Source organism: Pholis gunnellus (assembly GCF_910591455.1).
Source record: "Pholis gunnellus genome assembly, chromosome: 22".
Classification (NCBI taxonomy): Eukaryota; Metazoa; Chordata; class Actinopteri; order Perciformes; family Pholidae; genus Pholis; species Pholis gunnellus.
Window position 1 is genome coordinate 6,680,126 of NC_136549.1, and position 12,820 is coordinate 6,692,945.

Below are 12,820 nucleotides of genomic sequence, written 5' to 3' on the forward strand. Positions count from 1 at the left end.
CCATGTTTCAGCCGTAGTTAAGGAGGTTGTAGTTGTTGGTGTAGATGTGGTGGAAAGCTCAGTTGTCAAACTTTCAGTTGTAGTTGGGATGTTGGTAATGGTCGTCATTGTTGAAGAGGTGGTGGGGGGCGCTGTTGACCATGTTTCATCTGTAGTTAAGGAAGTTGTAGTTGTTGGTGTAGATGTGGTGGAAGGCTTAGTTGTGAAACTTTCAGTCGTAGTTGGGATGTTGGTAATGGTCGTCATTGTTGAAGAGGTGGTGGGGGGCGCTGTTGACCATGTTTCATCTGTAGTTAAGGAAGTTGTAGTTGTTGGTGTAGATGTGGTGGAAGGCTCAGTTGTCAAACTTTCAGTCGTAGTTGAGATATCGTTAATGGTCGTCATTGGTGAAGAGGTGGTGGGGGGCGCTGTTGACCATGTTTCAGCCGTAGTTAAGGAAGTTGTAGTTGTTGGTGTAGATGTGGTGGAAGGCTTAGTTGTGAAACTTTCAGTCGTAGTTGGGATGTTGGTAATGGTCGTCATTGTTGAAGAGGTGGTGGGGGGCGCTGTTGACCATGTTTCATCTGTAGTTAAACTAGAAGTAGTGGGAGTGCTTGATGTTGGAGTGGTGGCAGGTGTGGTGGTGGGTGGAGGTGCTGTCGGAGTAGAGGTGGAATTGAGGTCTGGTGTTTTGAAAACAACTTCTGTTTTGGTACATATACTCTAAACCATTTAAAAAGCTAAGTGCCTCAAAAACTAATTAATAGTTTTGTGTAACTGGTAATAGACACATGAAATAGATGTAGTGGTTCATGAATATAATCAACACTTACAGCAGTGTATTGCTCCATTGTCACAGTGGCTGAAAATAATTACATAGGAGAGTAAGAAACATCCAGTTGTCAATGTAATGAATAATTAAATTAATATTATGGTTACCCTGGACATTTACATATTTAGAAACAGTCTATATATATTAAGAATGGCCTAACTATGTATTATGTTAATATGTTTAAATGAATAAAGATTTAAATGACAAAAAAAAAGAATGAACCAACTTACCACTCAATAGACTGTATCATTACCACTGCCCGAGGTTGAATGACAGTGTCATTAAAATAACAGGTGCAGTTTCTCAATTTAGTGCATTCACCAGTATTTTCATCATAGTATGGCTCCTCCTTTGAACATCTAGGGTAGCAGCCTTTTCCAATAGTAAACAAAATGTTTATTTTATGGGTGCAAATGATTTTGACTAGAAAAAAACCCATTTGATTCGATCTAGATTGTGAGGATTTCATTAGAAGACCAGGTTTGTTTGCAATACTGCCAGATTTATAGACAACCTGAGTAACATTAACACATTATTTTAAATTTTCATCTCACTAACAGATGATTAAGAATTGAATTTAGCTGTTATATTTGGACACAACTGAGAAAGTCTGGTTACCTTCCAGCTTGTGAGTGATGTAGTTGTCTTTGCCGCAGGTCAGCATCTGACCACAGGCTTCATAGTGCCAGCTGCACTGCCCCTGCTCGTTGTAGTAGTCACAGTAGACCGCTGAGGTTTAAATTATCACAGGTTAAACTTTTATAGCATTGTCGTTTATGTTTTGCAAACATCCAATACTGATTGAAACACTTTTCGTTATATTGATTGTTGACTATAATGATTGATTACTTTATGTACGTGTCTTACACAGCGTCAGTCCTCTGCATAGTGACTAAGAAACATTAAACTATTAATAGAACATTATATAATATGTATAAAGTTTGTGAAATTCTAAGCAGTGAAATAACACTCAAGATACTTTTAAATTGTCTGTAATATTAAATGTGTCGTATTATTCAACTCTAGCAAGAAAGTAAACTGAAACAAGTGATAGACAGATTAGCATAGCAGCCCAATAACAAAGTGAGTTTGAGAACTGACCAGTGATTAGTGATTATCTATGTTCTCTTTATAAGTTATTCTAAAATGTCACAGTGCCAAAGTTCAAGTTTTATTAGTGAGGGGAAAAAAGGGTCTTAACTTACGACACAAATCAGGTGTCCTCCATTTCACACACACATCCTGGTCGCTGCAGGCCTCTGCGTAGGCGGCCACAGCTGTGCAGAAGCCAAGGAACTTCCCTTCAAACTCACAGGAGCAGGACTCCTGCACACAGGCATGGTAGTAGGGCTCTGGATCCACCTGGGGATCGTAAAACAACCAGAATAGAGTTTGTATTCACACATGTAAGGGCTCTCTGTGAGGGTCCTTGACTGTAAATAGTTTACTGATAAGGAAATCCCAAATATATAGCAATTAAAGACCTGCACATGAGTCTCACCCCTGACCCTGGTGTTTGTGCCAAGCTAAATATGTAACATGCATACTTTTAAGTGGCATCCATTGAATGTGTCTCCTGTGAGGATCATACAGCGCCGCTGGGCCCAGGCTGAGCAGTAGGAGTTGCGTTCACATGGAAATATCTCAGTGGTCACATCAGAGCAAGGAGGTGTGGCGGCTTTCCAGCTGTTGCCAAATGCCAGGGGACTGGACACTAGTAGGAACATTTGGGTGTTATTTTGACCAACCATGACAAAAGTAAAAGTCGTTTATCAAACAAAAAGAAAATCAGTTTACCTGCTGAGCCACTTATCAGTAGGTCATTCATCTCATTGGAGTCAAAATTCCCACAGAGGCCGCAAACTTGTTTCTGAAGGAGAGATGGTTACAAAGTCATTAAAAAGTTCTGAAAGTACACTAAAAATGAAAGTAACTGCTGACTCTTAGGGAGGATGTAGCTATTAGTTATGACCAATGCTTAAATAAAATGTAAGTGTCTTTTCTGATACTACCAAAATTTGGAAATGTTCAAATTCCAATACATAGTGGTTTTGATATAAATCTGAGTTGACTTGAGCTGGTTAAATAAATAAATCAGTACAAAGTTGAGAAATAAAGAAAGAAGACAAGCAATTGTACAAAATGTGGCTTTCAAATCTAGAAGCGTCTCCTATTTATTCTATTTAGTCTGAGGATCAAAGTGACAAATGATGTATATAAAGTACGATATTTCAAAGTCCTCATCACTCACCCTCCAGTATGCATGCAGCTCTATGGTGATCCGGGTGTGTTTGTCCCAGATGAGAGTTATCCCTCTGCTTGGCACTGAGATTACGATGTAGAGTCCCAAAGTGTGTGTGGAGTAAAGAGAATCTTCCTGCGGAGTCCAGCCTTCATGGAGGCGTCTGGTCACCTTCATGTCGCTCAGTGTCAGGGTGACTTTGTCCTTTTAGGTCAACACAAGCACAACTCATAGTATAAGAATAGTTTCAAATGTTGATGAACAAGTTACTCGACTTTTACTGACTTGACAAACATTTATCTGTGAAATTCAATCACACAAACGGCCATCCACCTGCAGGTCGAGGATGATGGAGCGAGAGCAGGTGAGCGCCTCATCACAGCAGGGGACACTCTCCACTCTGACAGAGAAGGTGCCGTTTCTATTTCCACAGGCATCCTAAAGCAATAAGAGTTTAAAAGTTAACGAAATATGGCAAAACTACAGTCTATTTAAAAACAAAAAAGCCCTTTAGTATTTGGGTGATGTACTGTGTCCCTTTGAAGGCGATGCATTGGAGGCCTACAAAGCTTCAGCAAAGAAACATGTGAGCTGTGGATTCATTCCTACATTGGTCTCACCTCTACAAGTGTGTACTGACACTGTCCAGCAAAGCGGTACCGTTTGGAGTCAAAGGTCTGGTAGTGTCCGTTTCCGTAAACTTGACACTGCCCCGAGCAAGGCTCGTCTTTGCAGTGCCACTGACCCTGACCACAGATACTGTTAACAGAGAGTGATGTCAACCTGTTAGTCAGCCTCTTCATCGCGGCTTTATTAAGCTTTTAGATGGGACCTTTTGAACAGGCAAGTAGGGGAAAGGAGGAGGTGTTACCATGTTTTACAGTTGGTTTTGACGCGCTGTCCCGCACCGAATATTCTGCCACTGTACACACAGGTGCAGTTGTTCAGAGGAACACAGTTTCCATGGTGATCCTCATACTGGTCATGTGGGCAGTAACAGCCGCTCTCACAGGTCATACCGGCTCCCTGCGAAAATATCTTAGCATTAGGAAATGTAATAGATGTAATGTGACAATAATAGAAACCTGTACTTGGACAAAGGGGTAATGTTATGGATGTGATTCATTGACAGGAAGGTTATGTAGAAATTCACATTACCGACAGAAATATGTCTCCCTAATGCTAATAATAACAAATAGCCATCTTATTCATCAGTTTTAACGGGTAATTAGTCAGCCACTGCTTTTAATTGAAGAATGAATATAAAGAAATGAATAAGCAAGCCATGGACACAAACATATAATCAGTCGACCCACCGTTGGTTTGCTGATATAGTCACAGGTTTTCTGAGCCGTGTTAACTGGGTCCTCAGAGCAATGAACACAAACCTTCCCATTTCTGCACCCTGTGTGAATTATATTTCAGACAGTTTGACACATTATTAAGTTTTACTTTTCTCTTCTTTCTTCTTTTGAAGACAATACTTTTTTTGTTGCTAACATTCTGGGTGAATTTGATATGATTATGATCGAAGAATATATATTTACCACAATCCTGAGAGCAGCGCAGTTCTCCATCCTCGCAGACGCTGCAATAGACACACTTGCTTTGAGATACAACACAGTTTTGCTTAAGTATATGTACATCAAAGGTAGAGACAACACAATTAGGCACACTATAACGGCATTGGGAAGACTTGGTTAGGGGAGACAGTGGGAAATAGCCATAAATGGTATAAACATTTTAAATGGCTGTAAATACTCAGATGATCAGCTCACCACGTTCGTCCGTCGATAACAGCGGACCCCGGGGCCATAGAACCTTTGGAGTAGTAACAATCACACTCTGCCTTCGGGGTACAGACTTGCCCTTGGTTGAGGTGAGTTCCCTCCGGACAGCCACAGCCCTCCACAGGATCGTCGTCCAGCCCACAGAGACGGTCATCAGGGCCAGACAGAGAACGGCATGTGTGGTTGCAGGCTTGCATGTTGTAGGAGAATTCTTGGTTCTTCTGACATTTCAGAGCTGGGACACAACAATAAATGTTCCACTGATTTTGTGTTCGACATGAACTAAAATGTGACATTTTTCTTTAACATAAATTTACACTCTTGGCGGTTGTAACACAGCAGTTGATTCAACCTATAGTCTGTATAAAGCCTTTACATTTACTGTTGTAAACATCTGGGGTCTGAAAGGTTTTTAATCATCCTTTTATTATTATCACAAAAGTCAACAGCAATCTCATAAATTGCCAGCAACAGAATTGATTTGATTTAGGCTTTTGTTGGACATCACTCCATTGGCTCTTTTCAGTGGACTTTGAACAATAAAGTGGGAGGATTTAGACAGAATACATTGTATATTTATCAAAACTGAACTTACTGCAGTTCGTGGCTTTCCTCCAGTCACCAATTACAACACCCAGACTGGCGCAGGCTTTGGCATAGCTGCCCAGAGCAACACACAAGCACTGAGTCAGACTGCTGCCACAGTTACATGTTCTTTGGACGCAAGCCTGGAAATAAATAAAAAACAATCACACGTTGATATGTTAATTTGCGGAAAACTCCAAAACATATTACGGATTTAGTTTTGGGCAAAAGTCTTGTTACCGTGTGGTAGTGATCAGTTGGGATATGACCGTGGCACTTAGCAAATATCCCATTTGGGTTGTTCAACACAGAGCACTTTCTCTCAGCATATATCTCTGCAAAAATACATATTGAAATGATTAAACATGTTTGCTTTTCCTTCTAGGTTGAGTATTTGTATCATATCAAGCTATAGCGAGCAAATTTAAGTGTTTTAATTGAAAAATGTTATAATTTTAAGTCTATTTTTAAACAAAACTTCTCATCCCTGATAGGCAGAGAAATAAAATATTGAGTATGAATTTATACACACTAGTGCAGTGCCCCTACAAAAACGGGCCTCCTCAAAACGGGCCTATTGCTGGGCCTCTGGTGTTGCTGCTTGCAACTTTCTCGAGAGCCGTTCATCAAAAAAACGTCACACTCGACACTGCGCTTCCTTATCCTGGGTGAAAATACAACCGCCATGACATAGTTGCATCCCCTAACAATGCTACAGTATACACTACACACTGTGTACATAATGCACTACTAATAGATTATGTCCAGTAGATCTCAAGAGCTCGCACTTGACACTGGACTCCCTGCGGTCCTCAGCGACATACAAGCGTTTCGTCGATCGGACGAGCGGTTCTCGAGGAAATCGAAGGACAGACATTCAAACAGAAACCATTTCCAACATTTTTGAAGCACATTTATATTATAAATTGGTACCATTGTCAGTGTTGAAGCAGGTCCTGGGTATGTTCACTGCACAGCCACCCACACTCCAGGACTTAGTGAACGGTTGAGCCGAGTTCTCGATGATCCCGCAGCTGGTGGTGAAGTCATCTGTGGTGTCATTGTTGCAGTTGCCACAAAGACCTGAAAGACATACTGGCTATGATTACAAATCAAATTGGATCGTGCCACAAAAAATATATAGTGTTTTTGTATTTATTGTTTTTATTATTTTGGTCTTGAGAGCTTAAAGTCATAATGAATGTGAATCCCAAAGTGAATATATTTGGGCTTGTTTGTAGACTGAGATCCTTACCTGAGATCATGCCAGTCTGGTTTCTGGGTGCGGTGATGTACAGCTGGATTTCAGGAGACATCTGGACTTGGAACTTCATACCAAAGGACGTGTGGACCTGGACGTACATGGAGGACTGCCAGAAAACCACAGCATGATCTGACAGGAGATGGAATTTTGTATGTGAATGGGTGGGTGGGTAAATGAGCCATTATGGATGAATTACTAGACTACTCGACACATCACACATGCAAATTAAGGTCCAGTCAATTGATGCAATGAACAACATTTCTTCCCATTTTCTTTTTTTTTACCCGACTCATGAAGTTCAGTGATCTTCTCCCCTCCAAATGTAACCATGTTCTGTGAGAATATATACGTGTCCTGCAAAACCAAAAAAGAAGGGTATTTATATTCCATGACCGCTCACTACTGTTGCATGACATGTTGTTTTAAACGTAACCCTCAAAGACTGCTTGTACCTGAAAAAGCTGAAATATAACTGTAGTCACAGAGGGTGTCTTTTCAGAAAACACGATCATTATTGCCCAGTTGAGACCCTTAAAATAAAAAGAGCAGTTAGTATCATATACAGACTACGCGGGTTAATGTTACATGTTGAGGTAGTGGGAATAATTTACCTGTGAAGCCACATATTTACATTTGCCAGGGATGCCATATTGTTTGCCATCGAATGTTGTCACAAACTGGCCTTCAATGAGACATCTTGTGGGGCAGAGGTTCTCTGAGCATTGCCATCTCCCTCTGCCACACACACTGTGTGAAGATAAAACCTCAATTAAAAACTAGTTCATTTTATTTATCCCGAAAAAAGAAGTATCAAAACAGTTTTCCCGCCCATTCTTATTGCTAGGGACCTTCTTGTGAGTCTGAAATGAAGCTTGAATTGTATTACCATGACTGACACTTGGTGCTTCGTACGTCTCCGCTTATGTAGTTCTTGCCAGCAAACTCACAGGAGCAGCTGGACACACTGACACAGTGATGGCCAGACGCGCGATCATTAAGGACTTTACCTAAAACACAAATGTGTATACCTTTTTATTATTAGGCTCATGGGAAGCAAAACAAGCAATGAAACATGTGAAGAGCTACATCACAAAGACAGATAGTGCTTTTTCACCATATGGGCAGAGACAGGTGCTGGTGAGTTCCTGGTCGGAGAGCGTGGGGTTTGGGTTGGAGCAACTGGGAACAAAGGCTGGACCCTGATCCAAATAAACCAGATCTCCTGGACAACTCGGTTCCTCTGCATTAAACCACAGAAACAAGGCAATCACATCAGGTGTCCATCAAAAGAGTGTCCTAACATGCCAAATATTTTTAAAACCTAGTTTTAAAGAGCTCCTACCACATTTGGTTAGAGCTCTCCATTGCCGCCAGGCAATGCTTCTCCTGTCACACTGTTGTACAACTTCTTTGAAGAACGAACAGATGATGTATTGGTTTGTTTCACAGCCGTAAATGTTCTCTTCACAGAGTTGGATATAGTCAGACGTCCTGGCTCTCAGGCAATCCAAGGTGTAGGAGAAGAACGTTCTGCATAACTACAAATATCATCAGAGAAACCACTTGAACATCCGGAGCTAGGACATATTGTATAGAGCGAGTGTACTTGTGAGTCTTCGTCTTCAAAGTTCAAATCTCCACCACTGGTGCAGAAAAGAACAGAGTAGAGGAGAAGGGAGATGCTGCTGCTGTGCTTATTGATGTAAGTGAATGCTGACAATATGGGTACTGATCTTAATGTTATTTTAAATGATTCTGTGGGTTTTATTCTCAACCCTTTTGTTATGCATATTTCATCTTATTTCTTATTTTCATCTCATTTTATCAAGCCTGTTTATTTTCCATCTCGTTTTCTGTTTATTGTGGCACGGTGTATTTCCTTTTTATTGTAAAGCATGTTGTGCTGCATTTCTTGCATGAAAGGTGCTCTACAAATGGCGTGAATAATTATTGGTATTGGTATTATTATCGTCATTATTATTGTGAAAATTAAGTGAGGCGTGTTCACCCTCATTTTATGATTAAGCACAGCTGAATGGATTGCCTTCCAACAACAAAAATGAGCAGCAAGACGTTTATGACTCAATATTTAAAAACTGCCATGACATCCTATAAAGTCACTATAATTAAAAGTCGGTATAGCGTCAATAAATTCAAACCCTTTTCAATGAGATCAATGAGTGAAAAAAACCCAAAGAAAGTACATAGAGCACAGCACTACCAATAGCAGACTGGAATCTAGCATCATCACAGCATCAACGTGGTTGTGTTTGAGGTCAGTCAGCCGTTACAACTGTTAACTCACTGGATTACTGGCGGACACAGGATCTCGGGTTTGACATGTGTCCTCAGCGAGCACGCTCTCTGTGATCAACTGCTGCCTGTTGCCTGAAGTCATGAAAATTGTACATTCTTAGAGCAAACTGTGTGCAAGCGAATGTCAAAGTACAGGCTATTACAACCACAACCACAACCTGCTCTCAATTAACCATCATACCTGAGACGTTGTGTTTTCCACACAATCCAGACATGTCGGTGCTCAGCTCCTGCTCCAGGTCCACCTTGACAACAAGTTTAAACAAATGGGCTTCAGTGAGTGAGGTTAGTGTTGAATGTTCCAATTAACTTAAGATATTGATTATGCTCTTAAGTGTGTTGTGTCTACAGTATTATGTCAACTCACCCACACAGTGTCTATTCCTCCAGGTACATTGCGCCATGTGACAGACAGAGGAAGCAGCGAGCTCGTCAGTCGAGTGTAGATGCCGTACTGAAAGATATGCTGGTAGGTGTGGTCGTATGGAAGGGAGACGCTGTCAGCAAACACACATTTACAGTTAATGAACTGTTGGACGGGGAATCCCCGATGCCACCGGGTATTTTGCACACTGTTCAGATCCTATATGTAAGTAAAAGTACCGCACTGTAAAAATACTCGTGTAAAAATGTCACTTCAGTAAACGTATGTAGGTACAATCAGGAAAATGTAATTAAAGTATTCAAAGTAAAAGTAAGCAATGCAGAAAAGTTTAATCAATCTAATCAATCACAAGTATTAAAAAAATCTAAAGGAAAAGCAGAAAATCCTCATATGAGCTCGAACCATGAAATGTTCTTTGCATGAAGAATGAATGTAAGAATTATCACAATAGTTGCCAATTAATTTTTTTTCAATCGACTAATTGTTTCAGCTGCACTTGTACATTTTCAAACAAATACAAATAAATACAAAATAATTGAATAAACTCTTTGTATATACATTTCCTCTTTGTCGGACACATTTAAGATCACCACCTGGCGTAAGACAGGTGTTTGTTTTTACTTTTCACTAAGTCTTCTCACTTCCTCAACTTTGATTTGAATATAATGATAAAACTGGTGAAGTATTACAGCTTCCTCCTCCCAGAAATCAGTCCATAAGTGACCTTGCGGAATATAACCACTTGACTTAACTAATGTTTTCATTAAACAAACAATTGATAATACAGTTTCCCAGACTCAAAGCTAATAATCAACTAACATTGGTGGCATGAATGATGTAATATAAAACACCTGGTTGTGTGGCAATTGAGTATGAATGTCAATTTAAGTCAATGATTTGTGAGTTTTGGCAAAACACTATGATTGGATTGGATTTTTTTTGCATTCATAATTAGTGTTAGTCAATAATTGGTGTTCTGTGTGGCTGCAGCTCTCTGTAATGAAACGGTATGAGGGGGGGTTTGGGTTGGGCCCGAACCTTTTCTCCTCCACCAGGACGCTTCCGTTCTGCACGACTGTCCTGACTTTGTTGATGATGATCTCGACTTGGACCAACAGCCCGCTGTCACCTCGCCGTATGGTGACATCACATCCAACCCGGTTGTGGGTGAAGCGTGTGAGCGTGAACGGGCAGTTGGACCGAACGTAGAAAGTTGAACCGCTGAAAGTCTGGACGACTCCGCTGCCTAATGTCCTGCAGGTGTCTGATCACAATTTAAAGATTAATGCCAGACAATGAAGACATAAGTGAGGTCAGAAATGAAGCAGAAAAGTCAATGAAATTACTTTGTTATGTTGAATTTAAGGTTTAAAATGGTACCGTCAAAATGTATTCTGTTTTCCTTACCTAATGTCAGGAATATGTCAATTGACTTGTTGTAGTAGTATAATGTATAATATGATTTTTAAGAGTACCATTTAAAAATCAATAAGCCAAATGCTCAACTTTTATTTTAAGTCTACATATACATATATATATATATAAATCATGTTTATTTGCCACATACATGATGATACACAGTGCAACGTGCAGTGGAATTTGTTTGAAATTGAATATAATATCATAAAATAAACCTTTTTATTCTTTTTTTTTACAAAAGGAACAATAACACAATATATCAGTATGTTTCAGAGAAATTAAATTCAATAGCAAAACAATGAAACCGCATATGTTTCAGAAACATTTCAAACAATATATCCAGTACTTATGACATGTGCAATGATGTTAAAAAGTAATCTGTATAATAAACGAATCGATATCAAGCATTGATTGATTTGTACTCACATGTCCGAGTGTCTGTTGTTGTGACCAATTCCCCTGTGCCAAGAACTACGAGAGAAATGCAAGTAAACATTAATTATAATGACAAATTATGAATTATGAATAACAACACAAATACTTACTAATAGGGTTGTTAATATTATACCAGATACAGTATTTAGATATGTAATGCATATCAGTGGTAGTAAAAGTAAAAGTAGCAATAGCACAATATTAAATTCTGAAAGCCCGAAATTGAAAATGTCACGTAAGTAAAAGTATTATCATCTACTTCGACTTTAAGTCAAATTATTTTCAGCTACCTGTACTTTAGAGTACCAGAAGTAAAAGTACTCACAATTGGGAGCAATTGCTCCTGTCAGTGTTAACTAATTGATTTATTACTTTATTGGATTATTGATTGGCACTGACTGATTTAAACAGTGTATCTTATTTTCCGAGCCTATCATGTGTTTTGTGTGCTTATTCAAAATTTGTAAAGTAACTAGTCACGGAAGCTGACGAATAAATGTCATGGACTAAAAATGCATTTTTGATAGTATAATAGAAATATAAAGTAGCATGCAATTGAAATACTTAAGTACAGTAAATAAAAACAATCATTCCAATTCAATGATTAAATTAACAATTGCATCATGGTACCTGAAGTCAGTGAAAAGCAGAACGCCAGCATCCATCGCTGAGGGGTCATGCTGCCTGATGCTGCAGGAGAGCAGGTGGAACCAAGAACAAGTGCACAAACAGCCCCCCACAGGGCTTATATGTGCAGTGTCAATCCACACACAGCTGGAGCCGCCCGCCCCGTACTCATGCACACAATATACCAGGAAACTAGAAATAGAAAAAAGACATCAGGTTAAACAATAACCTAGTTGGTAGTTTGCAGGAAAGAATCTTAATATAAAGCATATCCTGCATATCATGTTGCATTCACAATTGAAACCAATCTGTTTTCAACAACAACAATACCTCTGATACTCACTACCGTGGAAATTTGTGGAAACTGATTAGAAAGACGTCAGAGCACAATCACAGTGTGGACGACTGAATATCAACTGCTTAAGAGAGTTTGAAACGTAAGTCGGTTCATTTATTCCCTTAAAACTCAATATTTCTTTTGGCTCTGGTGAACCAGACAATACTTTTTGCCGGGTTAAGAAAGGACAAATGGATCAATGACAACATGAGAAATGAGGCTTGCGTGCATGAACCAGGATGTAGTTAGTTATTTTCTAACTTCAGAGCTCAGGGAGAGTTCCACATGACGTTTAAAGACGTGTTCTGCAGCTACTCAGATTTCTTTTCATTCAATGATTATACTTAGAGCAAACTGAGATAAAATGCTTTAAATCACTGAGGTGTCAAAAGAATAATGGCTTAGCAACACATCAGTAGGCAGAGATTTAGACCTATGATATTACCAAAATATTGGAACATTTGGTATACATATTTTTTTTAATTGATGTTTAAGTACACTTGTGCTGTTCCTGCTACGGTACAATTATATGTAAACAAATGCCTGCTGTAAAAAATAAAGGTCTATAGGTCAACATACTGCTCCGTTTCCTCCATTGGAACTGGTTTT

General features: G+C 39.4%; 1 protein-coding gene across 1 annotated transcript; it reads right to left on the reverse strand.

Moving 5' to 3' along the window:
- Window positions 1-2,040: 2,040 nt before the first annotated feature.
- Window positions 2,041-11,926, reverse strand: LOC306713849 (mucin-19; the record flags this gene model as incomplete). Its single annotated transcript, XM_079183688.1, is given in 23 exon segments — window positions 2,041-2,064; window positions 2,066-2,173; window positions 2,359-2,525; window positions 2,609-2,681; window positions 3,063-3,257; window positions 3,387-3,491; window positions 3,674-3,812; window positions 3,925-4,079; window positions 4,370-4,458; window positions 4,601-4,641; window positions 4,832-5,078; window positions 5,439-5,571; window positions 5,669-5,763; window positions 6,362-6,511; window positions 6,684-6,821; window positions 6,977-7,046; window positions 7,304-7,439; window positions 7,579-7,699; window positions 7,807-7,932; window positions 9,190-9,253; window positions 9,376-9,505; window positions 10,432-10,657; window positions 11,878-11,926. Coding segments are annotated over 23 exon segments (2,781 nt in total).
- Between the last annotated feature and the right edge of the window lie 894 nt (window positions 11,927-12,820).